This window comes from Crotalus tigris, unplaced genomic scaffold (genome assembly GCF_016545835.1).
Source record: "Crotalus tigris isolate CLP2741 ecotype Arizona unplaced genomic scaffold, ASM1654583v1 scf7180000020270.473046, whole genome shotgun sequence".
Lineage (NCBI taxonomy): Eukaryota > Metazoa > Chordata > Lepidosauria > Squamata > Viperidae > Crotalus > Crotalus tigris.
Window position 1 is genome coordinate 58168 of NW_024097939.1, and position 15913 is coordinate 74080.

At 32.2% G+C, this 15913-nt stretch overlaps 1 protein-coding gene across 3 annotated transcripts in view; it reads left to right on the plus strand.

The window, feature by feature from the left end:
- Positions 1-15913, plus strand: part of MCC (MCC regulator of WNT signaling pathway) — a 72819-nt gene that overhangs the window by 41737 nt on the left and 15169 nt on the right. For all 3 annotated transcript variants that reach the window (XM_039366376.1, XM_039366377.1, XM_039366375.1), the window contains 5 exons: positions 4600-4746; positions 10663-10752; positions 11795-11943; positions 12944-13084; positions 14547-14647. In XM_039366376.1, coding sequence (XP_039222310.1) covers positions 4600-4746; positions 10663-10752; positions 11795-11943; positions 12944-13084; positions 14547-14647 — 628 coding nt within the window. The remainder of the gene's footprint in view (positions 1-4599; positions 4747-10662; positions 10753-11794; positions 11944-12943; positions 13085-14546; positions 14648-15913) is intronic.

A 15913-nucleotide genomic window follows, 5' to 3' on the forward strand; every position in this document is an offset into this window, starting at 1 on the left:
ATAACTAATGACATGTACCTCTTCAAGGTCATTAGTAAATGAAGTAATTACTTACTTTTTAAGGGTGCACATAATGTAGCTTCTTTGCAGAGTAGCCATATAAAAAAAGTGCATCAGATTATTAGATTTGTTTGCCATCTGTAAAAAACATTTGTACTGAAATATGCATATTGCTTAGTAATTCTGTTCACAAATTGACTTATATTAATACATTAATATGTAATATTGTATTATATATTGATACAATACAATACTATGCAAAATGTTTGCAAATTCATATATATTAATGGTATATATTTTAAAATGTGTACATCTTAGTTAAATAAAAAACCAGGCTGATATTGTATACCTATGTGGTTCCTATTTATCTATAACTCATGGAAATATGTGAGAAATTTCTAAACAGATCTGCCTTTGATCTGCAGTACTGCAAGTATATTTGTAAATACACAATATCTTCAGTTTAAAATAAACTTGGATAAATAAACATGTTGAACATCTGTTTTAGATCAAAGGTACAAATCATTCATCTCTATGTTACTAGTAAACATATTAGAGATAAAATCATTTATTTTATTTTTTTTAAAAAAAGAAAGCCCTGAAAACTATAAAAGTAAACAATCACGAAAGTAAACCTAATATGCTAGCTCCTTTCTCATCTGGGAAACTAGAAACAATGTTCAGCAATTCACTAATGTGTTACATATCTCTGTGTTACTTGACCATGATTCTGAAGTATTAGCAATTGATTAACAAGTTAACCACAACTTGTTCTTCAGTACATATCAAATTATATTATATTCTATGCTAGCATATGATTATTTACCATGTATCTTATACTCTTAAATGACGTCAAGTTACAGGAGGTTGTATGCCCCCTTTTTCTTAATTATTAACATTTAATGATAAGAGCATTCAGTTATTATTTTAAGTTGGGGAGATAGATAGATAGATAGATAGATAGATAGATAGATAGATAGATAGATAGATAGATAGATAGATAGATAGATACGTATGTATACAAAATATTGATTATGGAGCCATAGGATAGAAAAATATGACATATTGATATATGCCAGCAAACAAATATTTCTGAAAGGTTTCCAGGACACAAACAATTTATTTCCTGAAAATCAATTCAGGCAAAACCTCAATAGTATTGGATAAATAATAAAAATATCCAGTTAGTTAACAATGAAATGATCTCAATTGTCCCCATTCCCAACTGACATTTTATGTATTTTCAGTGTTTGGAGGAATATAAATGCCATATCCATGTTTGATTTCATAACATTAAATTTTAAAGTTGTTTGTCACTGGTTTCATTGATGGAGTTGAAACATAAAGATAAACCATTTCTACTTTAAAATATTTCTTGCTTTCAGATAGTTTGGTATTGTTCATCAGGTTTCTTTCAGTAGTTCAGTTAATGAAGTTTTAGTGGAACTAATTTCCTATTGTGTTTAAAATGGTTACTACTCTTCTTTTGGTTCTTTTCAGTGAAGTGCACTTAACAAAGCTTCCATGTTTCCAAAAGAAATCAGATGTGATACTCTGAATCTAACCTTCCATGACATCTATCTATTCAATTTAACTTTCTTTTTCTGGCAATATTGCCAAGCAAAATAAAGCCCCCGTTTATGTTTTTCCCCTCTGGTATTCTGGGAAATAAAACTAAAAATGGTGTTTAGAGCTGGCAATTTGTACTACATATAATGTTCCAATTAATTTGGTCATTTTTAAAGAAAATCTTCAAAAATTATGGTTTTACTAAGGCTATTTTCCTAAATATCTTTAATTATAAGTAAAGTGATCTCTCTTCTGCAATTACCTTTTTTTCTTATCAGATTTTTTTTAAGGTTTGAAATACAATTATTCACAATGTCCTCCCTCATTTCTGTTAAGTTGACATTAATAACTCACATTCATTATTGAAGTTTTTTACTCAACACACATTTCTGAAGTCTTATTTCAGAGTGATACTTCAGATGAAGAGTGCCAAGTTCTGTTCTTCTTATTAAGTATCTGCCTCAGGTCTTAAGATCAGAAGTTTTACATTACACTCTGTAACTATTTTGATATGCTTCAGAACTTGCAAAAACAAAGCATCTCTCTGCCTTTTAATAAAGCAGATTTTTTTTTTCAAATTTCTGAATGAGCCTGAAAAAAGATGTGGCTGCTTTAACAAATAGCAGAGTGTGTTGTGTGTATGTGTTCTAAAATGTTTCTTCCAAATTATTTTCAAAGTATTTATTTCTCAGGCATATGTTGAGACTCATAAATGAGACCATTTCTGACTGGGCTGTCTAAAACTTAAGAGAAATCCACAAAGCCCAAATGGAGAACTATGGAATGCCCTTCTTTGGAGATGGTCCTAACTTTTTATTCCTTTCACATTTAGGAAAGGCATCAAGACCATCTTCAGCCAAGTCCTTTGAGGGTAGACCATAGATTTTGTTTTCCTTTTACTCTGAGCTACCTTGACTGCTCAATAGTTAAAAACATATTTGGAATAGTCAGTACTATTTCAATTCTACCCAAATTAAAGGAGTAGAGGGTCATAAAAAGGGAATCAGTACAATATATATCCTAAGATAAGAATCCTCTCAAGCTGATTTTTAAAAACTTGATAAGGGGTCCTTTGTCTTGACAACAGATTAACTAAACATACTTGGATAATCTTTCTCAACTTCATAATCTAATAATCCAGGAAAAACCATGATGCAAACTTGCCTTTTCCAACCCTTTATTAATCTTCCCTTTTCCCATCTTGAGTGCTGGATTCCTGACTTCTTTAGTCAGAAATCAAAAATAGTATCTTAACAGGATTTTTTATGCAAACTTACTTAACACAATGATTAAAATCTATCTTATGTGAAAGGAACAAGAAAAGAGCACAACAGACTAATGGCTTATTTCCAAATTCATAAATCAAGTTCCATTAAGGACAATGAGAAAGCTCATAAAGAATACCAATTATTTTGGGTATTAATCTATCCTAGTAACTGCAATATATCTCCTAACAGTGAATTATATACAGTATTAAACTATTTAATCTTTGCTGCTTAAGTTTTGTTAGTTTAGGTCTAGATCTGACTTTTCCAGAACAAACAACTTTTCAAGAATTGCTTTTTGGGGAATCATCTATATCTATAGTTTGTTTCTAATTCATGTTCATCTTAAAAGTCCTTTAATTCTTTTGCATATTTTTGGTCACTCTGCTGCCACTGGCTGACTGCAGTTCAATTTTTCTCATTACTGAATTTTCACTATTCCCAATTCACTAGTGAAGTGAATTATTTATCTTTGCCAGGCAAAAATTGGCCTTTTTGTTTTATTTATTATTTCCTAGAGAGAAAACTAAAGCAACACGTAAGATTGAGATTTCTTATATACCTTTCTTTACATTTGGAGAAGAAAATCAGTAAAACATGTTGCATTGTCATTTTAAATAAATTTATCCTTCCAGTTACTTCATTGATTCTTTGGAATTTGGATTATGGGCAAACTAAAGAAGGAGAGTGTAAAAGTTGGCTTGAAACTCAACATTAAGAAAACCAAGATCATGGCATCCGGCCCTCTCAATTCTTGGCAAATAGATGGGGAAGAAATGGAGGTAGTGACAGATTTTATCTTCCTGGGCTCCAAGATCACCACAGATGGGGACTGCAGCCAAGAAATTAAAAGACGCTTGCTCCTGGGGAAGAAAGCTATGGCAAATTTAGACAGCATACTAAAAAGCAGAGACATCACCCTGCCAACAAAAGTATATATAGTCAAAGCCATGGTTTCCCAGTTGCAATGTATGGCTGTGAAAGTTGGACCATAAGAAAGGCTGAGCACCAAAGAATTGAGGCCTTTGAACTATGGTGCTGGAGAAGATTGGACTGCAACCCCTGGACTGCAAGGCGATCAAACCGGTCAGTCCTAGAGGAGATCAATCCTGACTTCTCTTTAGAAGGCCAGATCCTGAAGTTAAAACTCAAGTCCAGGAAGGACTCACTGGAGAAGAGCCTAATGCTGGGAAAGATTGAAGGCAATAGAAGAAGGGGACGACAGAGAATGAGGTGGCTGGATGGAGTCACTGAAGCAGTAGGCATGAGTTTAAATGGACTCCAGAAGATGGTAGAGGACAGGAAGGCCTGGAGGAACGTTGTCCATGGGGTCGTGATGGGTCAGACACGACTTCGCAACTAACAACGTTTTGATCATTTTGGAACTATATGTGTCCCTGTGGTTTTTGTCAGTTATGTTTCTAAAAAAATATTTGATTCTGTATAAAAGCTCTGTAACACTGTATCCGTACATCTTTTATGTTTCTTGCCAGAAATCCATTGATTGCATCTTCAATATATGCTTTCTCTACAGACAGAAAATGTTTTAAAACTATGATTATGTTAGGTAGAATGAGACAAAAATAAATATCCCTTTGTGATATCAAGAGTCCAGGGAAAGTTTTTGAGTCAAAAATATTGAAGGTTTGGTATTATCAATTATCCCAACTTGAAGCAGAATTGAGTATCTGTAACTCTTACATTACCAAAACAAGTTAAAGAGAATAAAGAAATAATATTGGCTTACATAATTATATTTTTGCAGGTTAGAGAACTACAGACCCGATTACAGAGTGTTCAGGCAACAGGCCCATCAAGTCCAGGTCGTCTCACTTCTGCAAACCGTCCCATTAATCCTAGCACTGGAGAACTAAGCACCAGCAGCAGTAGTAATGACATTCCCATTGCTAAGGTGAGTCCTAGGACATTACTGCTTACGTTTGATGCTCTGTGATGCTGCTATTCTACATTGATCCTGAACCAACAGGAGAGATGTTTTTCTAAGAAATGTCAGCCTTGTTTGGTCATAACACACATTCTGCTTTATATATGCATTTTAAGATTGAGTTTCTGAATATAGTACCCGAGTGAAATGAGGAGAATCTTAGAAGAGATTGTAAAGGTGTGTAACAGTTATGTGGGCCCCATAAAAACTCATTGATTTTTTTAAATACAATTTAAAAGTACTAATTCAATAAACGTGTTGTCTGAGTTTTTCATTTACTAATACAAATTGAATTCCTAATCTCTTATTCTTTTCTCCAGCCATTGATAAAATAAGTCCCAAATTTGAAAATATTCTGTTTCTTCTTTTTCTTTCAACCTTGTCCATTTCCGCACAATCTAGTATTTTTTAAATTATTTCTTCCTCTGGTGGTATTTCTTCATTTTTTCAAATATTGTGTGAATATGATACTTGCCACTGTTATCATATGCAAAATCAAGTATATACTTTTTTTGTCAAGCTTTTCTGTCATTATACCTACTAAGAAAAGTTCAGATTTAAAATCTACATGTTTTCCCAATATCTTTTCTAGCCAAGTATGTATTTTTGTCCAATATCTCTTTGCTTTAACACGATGTCCATCATACCTGGTAATAGGTACCTTACTTGTGATTACATTTCCAACATCTGTCTGACATATTTTTAAACATTTTTGCTAGTCTTACTAGTGTCAAGTACCATCTGTAAAACATTTTATATAAGTTTTCTTTGAAAGAGGTTGACATTGTCAATTTATAATTTCTTTCCCACAAGTTTTGCCATTTCTCTAAGTCTATATTGTATCCAAAGTTCTTTGCCCATGTTATCATTGTTTCCTTTACTTGTTCATTTTCCATTTTCAAATTCAATAAAAAGTTATACATTTTCTTAATTAGTTTCTCATCAGAGGTTAATAATATCTGATTAGACAAGGTCTGCTCTTTATAAAATCCATACAATTTAACATCTTTATCATATCTCACTTGTATTTGTAAATATGCCTACTATGATAGATCAATAACCTGATTTTCCATCTCTTGTTTAGATTTTAAATTCCCTTCAGAGTTTAGAATATCTTTATATATCCATATTTTCTCAAGACTGACTAAATTTGGATATACAAATACTTCCATTGTTGAAAGCCATCCTGGAATTTTCAAGTATATTTTACATTTGCTTTTTTCCCATGTTAGTAATAATGCATTTCTAATATAGTAGTTTTGAAAATGTTTATGAATTTTATTTTTCCCATACCATAGGAAGGTATGCCAACCAAGTTGTAGGTCACATCCCTCCAAATATGACAACCTTTTATTTCTAAGGGTTATCCATTCTTTTAGTACTGATGCTTGATAATATAAAACCCATTCTGGCAAGCCAAAACCTCATTTTCCTTAGCTTCTTGTAACATTTTCAATTTAATTCTAGCTTTCTTTCCTTGCCAAATAAAATTTAAAATTAGAGAATTTAAGTCCTCGAAGAATTTTTTCTCCAGTTTTATAGGTGTTGTTTGAAATAAAAACAATATTTTTGGTAATATATTCATTTTCACTGTAGCAATTCTTCCTAAGATCAACAGTTGCAAGTTTTTTCAATTTTTCCAAGTCAAGTTTTATTTGATTCAGTAATTTATATAGTTATCTTCTTTTATCATTGAACATCTTGCTGTCAGGCATATTCCCAGTATTTAACCTTTTTGACTATTTGTAATTCTATTTTTCCTGACATTTGGGTTTTTTTTTGTTTATAAGATTTTTAACTATCACTTTAGTTTTCTCTCTGTTAATCTTTAGTCCTGCTATCTCTCCAAACTGTTCTATCTTTTCCAATAATTTAGGAATAATCTCTAAAGATTCCTCTAGGATGAATACCAAGTCATCTGCAAATGCTTGCAATTTATAAGTTTCACCTTGTATTTCTAGTCCTTTAATTTCTGGATCTTGTCTAATATTTCTATTTAAAACTTCCAAAGTTAAAATAACTAACAATGGAGATAATGGACATCCTTGTTTTGTGCCTTTTCTTATATTGAAATTCTCTTTATAATCTCCATTTGTAATCACTTTTGCTGTTTGTTTGTGATATATTGTTTTAATCATATTTGTAAAATTTTGTCCAAAGTCCATTGTTTTTAGTTGTTGAGTCATATATTGCCAGGAAACATTATCAAATGCTTTTTGGGCATCTAGAAATACTAATGCCAATTGTTTCCCTGGATGCATTTCATAATATTCCAATATGTCCAATATAGCTCTTAAATTATTTTTTATTTGTCTTTTTGATAGAAATCCATTTTGATCTGGATGTATAAATTCAGTTAGAAATCTTTTCAGTCTCTCCACTATTATTGAAGTGAAGATTTTATAGTCCACATTAAGTAATGATATTGGTAATTTTTATCAGATGTGAGTCCTCTTTTGGTATCAAAGAAATATTTGCTTCTGTCCATGTGTTTGGGAGTTTAGCCTCCAATAAAAGTTCATTACACACATCTTTCAACGGTGCACTTTATGTATCTTGTAGACATTTGTACAACTTTGCCGGGAACCTATCTGGTCCCAATGTTTTTTCATTTATTTATTTATTTATTTATTTATTTTTGTCTTCTTATAGCTCTGTCAGTTCCATCATTGTTATTTTCTCATTTAACATGGCTTTAAAGTTTTCTGGAATTTTTGGTAAATTATTTTTTTCCATATATTGAATTGTTTTCTCCCATGAAATTTCTTCTATATCATAACAGTTTCTCATAATATTCTTTAATTATCTTTTTATTGCTTCATTTTTAAATTGTAAACAGCCTTTTTCATCTGCTAAGTTGTTTATCAATTTTTTCTCCTTCTGTTTTTTAAATTTGTAAACTAGCCATCTTCCTGGTTTATTTGCATTTTCGAAAAAAAAATTGTTTTGCTCTTTTAATTTGCTATTCCAATTTTTCTGATTCTGTTAAATTTAATTTATGTTTTATTATTTCCATTTGTCTTTTCAATATTTTCTTTTGTGGATTTATTTGTAGTTCTAATTCTAGTTTTTTACATTCTTTCCTTAACAGTATATATTGTTGTCTTTTTTCTTAGTTTTTTTTTTTCGCCATGTGTGTTATAGCTATACCTCTAAAGTATGCTTTGGCTGTATCCCATACATTTTGTAATGTTGTATCTTCTTTTTTATTTTCTTTTTTTAAAAAGCTCCATTTCTTTTGTTGCTAATTCTATAAATTCTTTCTCTTTTAATATGGATTGGTTCAATGTCCATCTTAATTTTTTTTTTATATTCCTTTCCATGTCATTTTTACAGGATTATGGTCTGCCCAAGTGTCTAATTCTATCTCAATCTCCTGCGTATTAGTTCTTAATTCAGGCATCATCCAGACCATGTCAATTCTGGACCATGATTTATGACTATTTGAGTAGAATATATATTGTAGTTTTTCTGGATTGGTTTCTCTCCAAATATCTTGTATGCCAATTTCCTCTATCATATTAAAAAAAATCTTAGATAATCTTTTTCTTCCTTGTTTTCCTGTTTTGCTACTTTTATAGTCTAATGTCCCATATTGCATTAAAATCTCCTACTAGGCAAATGTTTTGATATTCCATTTCTGCTATTTTTCTATGAAGACTTTGATAAAATTCTTCTTGTTTATTTGGTGCATATATTGCTACCAAAAGTACCTGTTTTTGATGTAAAAATATTTCTACCATCACAATTCTTCCTTCTTCATCTAAATAAATCATTTTAGAATCTATTGTCTCTTTAACGTATACAGCTACTCCTCTTTTTTTGTTGTTGTGCTGATGTATAATAAAGTTTCCCAATTTTGGGGTATTCCAAAAGTTTATACTATTTCTTATATATGTGTCTTTTGCAGACAAATTATATCAATATTTAATTTCTGCAATTTTTTAAAGATTCTGTTCCTTTTTGATGAGGAATTTAATCCATTTATATTCACTGAAAAAAATCTGTTTTCCTTCTCCATTTTATTTACTTATATTTAGATCTTGTTGATCTCATAGTCCTCTGCTCTCTTGCTATTTCCTCTTGATCTGGCTTCTCTTTATCTTCTTCTGTTTGTGTAATTGTTTCCTCTGTTGTTTGTTCTGTCTGTTTCTGGCCTTTTCTGTCCTCTTGTTGATGTTATACTCTTTCATCCAGGAACATTCTGTTTCTTTCGTCAAAATCTTCTGCCTTCCAAACTGAATTCAATCGATACCTTGTTTGTTCCAGTTATTAAGATCCCTTCTGGCATTAACCATCTAAAGTTAAACACCTTTTGCAATTAATTTTGTAGTGAAAAAGTGATATTGTTTTCAGGTGTCCCTTATTCTCTTAGGAATCTTCTTCAATGCCACAGTTTCTTTGTTTTTGTATTGTAATGTGTCATCCTTAACTCTTCTCAATATTTCATCTGCTATTGTTTTATTTACAAATCTTACATGAACTTCTCTAGGCAATTTGTGTATTTCGTCTATTTCCATTTATATCTCCCCTCTACCTGTTTTTAGAGCCTCCATCAGTAGATTAATAATCACTTCTGCTACATCTTCTTCCTTATCTTCAGGTATATTCTGAAATCTTAAATAGTGTACAGCTTTCTCCATTTCCAAGGCTGCAGCTTTTCCTTCTAAGCTTTGATTTGCTTGTTCTTGCCTTTCATTTTCTTCCATTAATGCCTCCATTTTTTATCCGTTTCTTCTGATTTATCTTCCATTTTTTGAATTTTTGTTCATTTTTGCCAATCATTTGTTGATGGGCATCAAATTGTGTCTTTATATCAAGCATTTGCACATTCTTGAATTAGCTCTAGTGTGGCTTATATCTCTTTTTGAAAACTATGTGTTTTTTCTCGTTGTAATAGATCCCTGACTTGCTGGGCTAGATGTTCCAGAAGAGGGTGCAAAAGAGGGTTTTTTGTGATTTTAGTGAGATTTGGTACACTCATTTTTCAATTGAGCAGGTTTAGTAAATCCACAAAGAGAAAAGGAAAAAAAAAGCCAACTGCCTTAGGCTATAATCCATCCATGAAACAAGCCAGCTGCTTTAGGCTAATCCAAATGTTCCAATTAGTTTAAAGATGTAAAAAGCCCTCTATTTCCAAATAGTTTCTATTATGGTTATATCCAGGGTCAAAAGATATGATTGTAGAAGGTCTTTTCTAGCATAGAGTCACATAAATTTCTTTTTGTTTACAGCAGCTGTTAATTCAAGGTCAGCAATTTCTCTAATTCTTTTGGTGTTATTGTAGCATCTTCTCTCACCACTAGATGTCCTTATTTACTGCATTGTCTATATCCAGGTTTTAAAAAGTTCTTTTTATAATGCTTTTACACAGAAAATAAATAAATAAATAAAATCCATGTTGTAAAGGTTAGCCAAATTTTCTTTAAATCAGTCCCAGTTTCATTTTTGTACATTCTTTTGTATTCCTTAATTTCGTTCCCCCATTTAAAATTTTTCACCGCTTTTAACTTCCTTCTTCCCAAGTCTTCCTGGGGTCTTTGCTTTGGAAATTTATCCATTTAGGGGATTTTTATTTCTAAGTCCACAGGGAAGAAAAATAAGAAACAATCTCACCCGGATCTCAACACGTTATTGACAATCAGCTGTTTGGCAGTACGCCGTGGCATGCCGCAGTTCTTTGCTTTTTCCCCAGTTGTTTATGACTTGGGCTGCCTGTGCATTTAAAGGCAGCCTTTCTTCCGTCTGTTTGAAGACGGTTCCTTGGTTCGTGAAATCGGGCTAGGAAACCAGAGCCCCAATTTCTTTTGCCTATCTCGTCATAACACCAAACCGGAAGTCATTGTTGTGATTGGTTCCCCATCCTATCTTGATTGTTTCTAGATTGCGGAGAGAGTGAAGCTTTCAAAGACGAGGTCAGAATCCTCAGCATCTGATCGTCCTGTCCTGGGATCAGAAATCAGCAGCATAGGAGTAAGTATAATATTTGCACAAAATACATACTTAGCTACTTTAGTTGACAGTCATGATCAAGATTGTTTGAAGTCACAGAAATAAAAGCAGTTCTCATCTTAAACTAAGTTAGTTCTCTTGGGCTTTAATTTTTTTTAATTTACGTATTCATGTTTTGGGTATTTCTCCTCCAAAGTATGAAAACAAATTTTCTTTTTATTCTTCAAGATAAAGACAGCCATTCTATAAATGTGTATAAAATGTACACAATCATGCATTTGGATTCTGCAGTAAACATCTACAGCCAGGTTTGCATTTCCTGCAGCTGTTTTTAGAGAGGGCAAGCATTCTAATGGAGCAGCTTTAAAATACATACTCAGGGGTTATGTTTTTTATGCAGCTCTGTTAAAAGACGAATATTAGAGAAAATTCAGACAATGTCACTATATGAACTAACTTTGGAATATTGATCATTCCTCTCCTCATCAACATTTCCTTTTCTTCGTATGTTGACAGAATATTTTGAAAATACTTCTTAACAATGTTCAGTTTCCTTAGACTCAGTTGAATAGAGTTGACAAAATTAGTATACAATTTTCATATAATCATCTTATCATTTCTTAAGAGGTGATAGAATTATTGGGAATGCACTTAATTACATAATTAGAGGAGCATGAGAAACGGCTATTTCTTCTGAGGTTATTTTTTCATGTACTTTGTACTTTATGTTTCTTATTCTTTTTTCATTATAGAAGTTGCAGGCTAATCTAGCCGTGATGTGAATATCTAAAGCAGATTCACACTGAAGTTTTGTTAACTTCTTTTGTTCATTGTTTAGCCTGAAGGCAAAAATGAAAAATATAATTTCTAGGAAAACTCTATTATGCTTATATTTCTTCCCTACTTCTTTGTTATTCCAACATGTGTAAATCTGAGCTGAGCAGTGGCTAAGTCCCCAGAACATAAAATTATTTTAATGACTATTCCTGTTATTTATACAAGGGACAAAGCAATATCCAAATAATAGATCCATTCATAAAGTTTTCTCAAAATCTGTGTACAGGTATCCAGTAGTGTGGCAGAACACCTGGCACATTCTCTTCAAGACTGTTCCAATATACAAGAGATTTTCCAAACACTCTACTCACATGGATCTGCTATCTCTGAAAGCAAAATTAGAGAATTTGAAGTAGAAACAGAACGGTTGAACAGGTAAGATGACATTTTTATGTGCAGAGCCACTTTGCAACAGAGTAGATTCCCCTTTTTAACTTTAATCCAAAGTGGGCACTGAAATGAGTGACATGAGAACAGGCCTTCTCCATTTTGAGGCCAAGTTATGGAAAAAAAATTCTGAGTTTTATCTGGCATTTACATCCTTTGTTTTCAAAATTAAGAGATTATAATTTAGGAACACACACATTCATCATTTTTACTACACATTTTCACTTATTGTTTCTCACTGTTAGGAACTTTTAAAAGAACAGCTCATAAATATATTGAGTAATTGGGCCATGAATTTATCTGCATAGGAAAATACATTATGAAATAAAATTGACCCTGTAGGATAACTTTATATGCAAACTCATTATCAGTGCACAAATGTTAGTAGGTTTTATATTTATAAAAAAAAATCTTTACATAAATGTAGAGAGGGAGAGAGCAAGAGTAATCTCTTTCAGTTAATTGATTTATTAACTTCTTCATTTTGACTTTTGTCAATTATGCTTATGTCAACTGAATAGCAATATGGAAATTTATGATAATGAAAAGAGGACAATCCTAATCATTATCTTTCTCTCAACAAGATAATGTAATCACTAGTATTATGTCATAAAGGAATCTGTTAGCCTTTCCATATTGTTCTGTAAGTCATAACAATAGCTGATGTTATCTCCAGAGAAATGTGGTATGAAATCTTTAACAGTGATTTGGGTAAATCAGAGTGAGAGAAATAATAATCAGGAATTGCCAAATCAGACCACCATGTGAGAGGATTACACTCCACAGCCTCATACAAATTCATAAAAGAACACACCAGTGGCTGATACTTTATCCAGTTAAGGGCCTTGATAGGTCCAAGGAAAGCATAGATGGTTTACATCACTTTTCCTCAACTTAAGGGTTGTCTGTAGAAGATGTAGAACTCCTAAGACAGTGTAGGGTGGCAGCAACCTCTACATGAAAACTAAGAGGATTTTCTTTTCCACAGTCGCATCGAGCACTTAAAATCTCAGAATGATTTATTGACAATAACTCTGGAAGAGTGTAAGAGCAATGCTGAAAGGATGAGCATGTTGGTTGGAAAATATGAATCCAATGCCACAGCCCTCAGGCTGGCATTGCAATACAGGTATAACAATGGAGAATATATGAGAAAAAAAAAATAAATGAACTGATACATGTTCTTACATTGTTTGATTTACAGGTAGTACTTGACTTACCATCAAAATTTCCATTGCTAAGCAAGGCAATTGTTAAGTGAGTTTTGCCCCATTTTATGACCTTTTTGCCACAGTGTTAAACAAATCATTGCATTTGTTAAGTGAATTATGGGGTTGTTAAGCTGGCTGGGAATATTACAAATTATGATCACGTGATCCTGGGACAGTGCATCTGTCATAAGTACATGCTACTTGCCAAGCACCTGAATTTTGATCATGTGACTAAGGGGATGCGGCAACGGTTGTAAGTCAAGGACTACTTGTATTATAAAAAGTTTAAGGACTGCACCAAAGCATTGTGTTTTCTCTTTATTTTACTTAATTTCTTGCCTGCTGGCATTACTGTTTCTACTTAGCAAGTGAATTTACAGAGATAACCATAAGTAGGCCATTTTCCATTTCAAGGCCACAGACTCCATTTTCTAGTCCAATCCCCGTCCCAGGGCAGGAATTCTCAGACCATTCCAGACAAATTGCTACTAGCCTTGGTTTGAATACTGTCAGTTTCTATTCCATAGGGCAACTTGCTCCACTGTTTAATAGCTCTCACAGTTGGTAAATTACTCTATTTCAAATTTGTATCTTTGCTTTGATGGATTGTCAGTTCATATGACAATATGGATATTAAAGGAAAGTGATGTATATTTGTATTTATCATTTATTTGGTTCATTTTTATACCTTAAAACTCCAAATTATTTCCACATCAAGGCTTAACAAAGTATCTAAATCTTATTTTTAAGAACAATTTAGCGAAACACATAATGTTATCAACCTGCTAATAAAAGCAATCCATGTTTGTTATTATTCATGATAAAAATCTAAAATATTTTTGGTACTAAAAATGTCTTCAAGGAAGTTCTTTATCAGCTATTCAGGCTATTCCTCATTCAAGCCAAAGCAAGATCTAATAGAAGAAATGCTTCAAGGAAAGAGTTTCTGCTCTTCTAATGCTTATTCACCTAATTCAATTGTCCCATATTTTGCTCTGGAATGCCTGGTATGTTGTAGGACATGTGGAGAGAAAAAACACCTGGCTTGGTTTCATCTAAACTGCTTGGTTCTATTCTAAAAAGTAGGTTTCTGGAACTGGTGTGGTTATGTGTTCTAGAAAAATAATAGGAAAGTTGTTCTATAATTTCATAATACCTAGAGTTAAAGGCTTCTATTCTACAATCAGAATTTTACTTTGAATTTTATTCATGCAGTTCTCCTTATATTATTTATATGAATTATTCAAGCTGTTATTTAGGAACATAGAGACCACCAATGATCACCACCATACTTGCCAGTTTCCCATTCAACAGAGTGGGGATTTAAATAGATTAATTTCCTCCACCAAATACACTGATTCAGTCTTTTTCTCTCCTCAGTGAACAGTGCATTGAAGCCTATGAGCTGTTGCTAGCATTGGCTGAAAGTGAACAGTCTCTCATTCTTGGACAATTCAGAGCTGCAGGTGTTGGGTCTGTTGGTAAGTGTTCACTTTCCTTCTAATAATCCAATTTGTACTTTATTGGCCATCCATCACCCTTACAGACAACATTACAATACCGGTATGTGCTTGTTAGGACAACCAAGTACAGTTATAACAAATGATTCAACTGGAAGCTAAATACAGAATGCAAGAAAAAGTGCTTTGAACACTTGATATAGGATTATTAAATGGAAATCCATAAACAGTCACATCAACAATGAGTGAGAAGGTTAAATATTTTATATGTGTGATTAGTAATTTAAAAATGCTATTTTTCATCCAGTTTGTTTCCCAAAATTAGGCATCTACTGGAGTATTTCAGAGCATGTAAACAACATGTTTAATGATTTAATTCATTACATCAGCATCTCAGCAGTCAACATATTATATAGAAGTTTTTAAAGATCAAATGATCATATGATTTCATTCTTAGAAGGCAAATGAATTTCAATCCTTTGTTTTAGCATATTGGAATTAATTATTCACAGTCACTATGGAGAGTTCCAGTATGAGTCTTTTCTTCTAAATTGAAAACAAGTTTATTTAAAAAACAACATATTTATTTATTTTAAAATCTATTTAGAACAATAGGTTTAAGAAGCCAAAGTTAATTGTATTCTTATTTTATATAAAATGCAAAATACTTTTGACAAAAGCTATTCAAAAGAAATAAATATAACTTTTGTGATTTAAGTAATTAAAAATGTACAAACTGTAACATGTCCAAATTAAAAATATTATTCCTGACTCATAGAAAATCAGAACTGAACAAAAGTTACCTGCTTCTAATCAAGGAGAAAACCAATCTAGAACTAAGGAGAAATTTCCTGACATTTAGAAAAATTAATCAGTTGAAGTCCACAAGTCTTAAGTTGCGGAAGTTTGGAGACCTCTGATCTAGAGCCATGTGGGATGAGAAAGCAGGGGATTAGGGCTCTCCACACTACCAAAAGCACTTATTAGAACTTATTGTCATAATGGGGTCTGTAAAAGCTGTTTCAAAACCTTTCGTCTTTCTTTTCTGTAAGCCTTTCTTAGTGGATTTGGAAGAAAGCTTCAGATTGTTGTCTTGTTGAAACATGCAAACATTCAACTTCAGGTTTTTCATATTCATCTTTGTAATGCAATGATTATATAAAATGTACATTTCACATGAAATAAAAGTGTCTGTCACTATTTCACCAATAAAATCCATGGATATTATTTTATTTTAAATTGTACAGTGAAATCCTTTTAAAACATAGTATAAACTTTTTAATACAA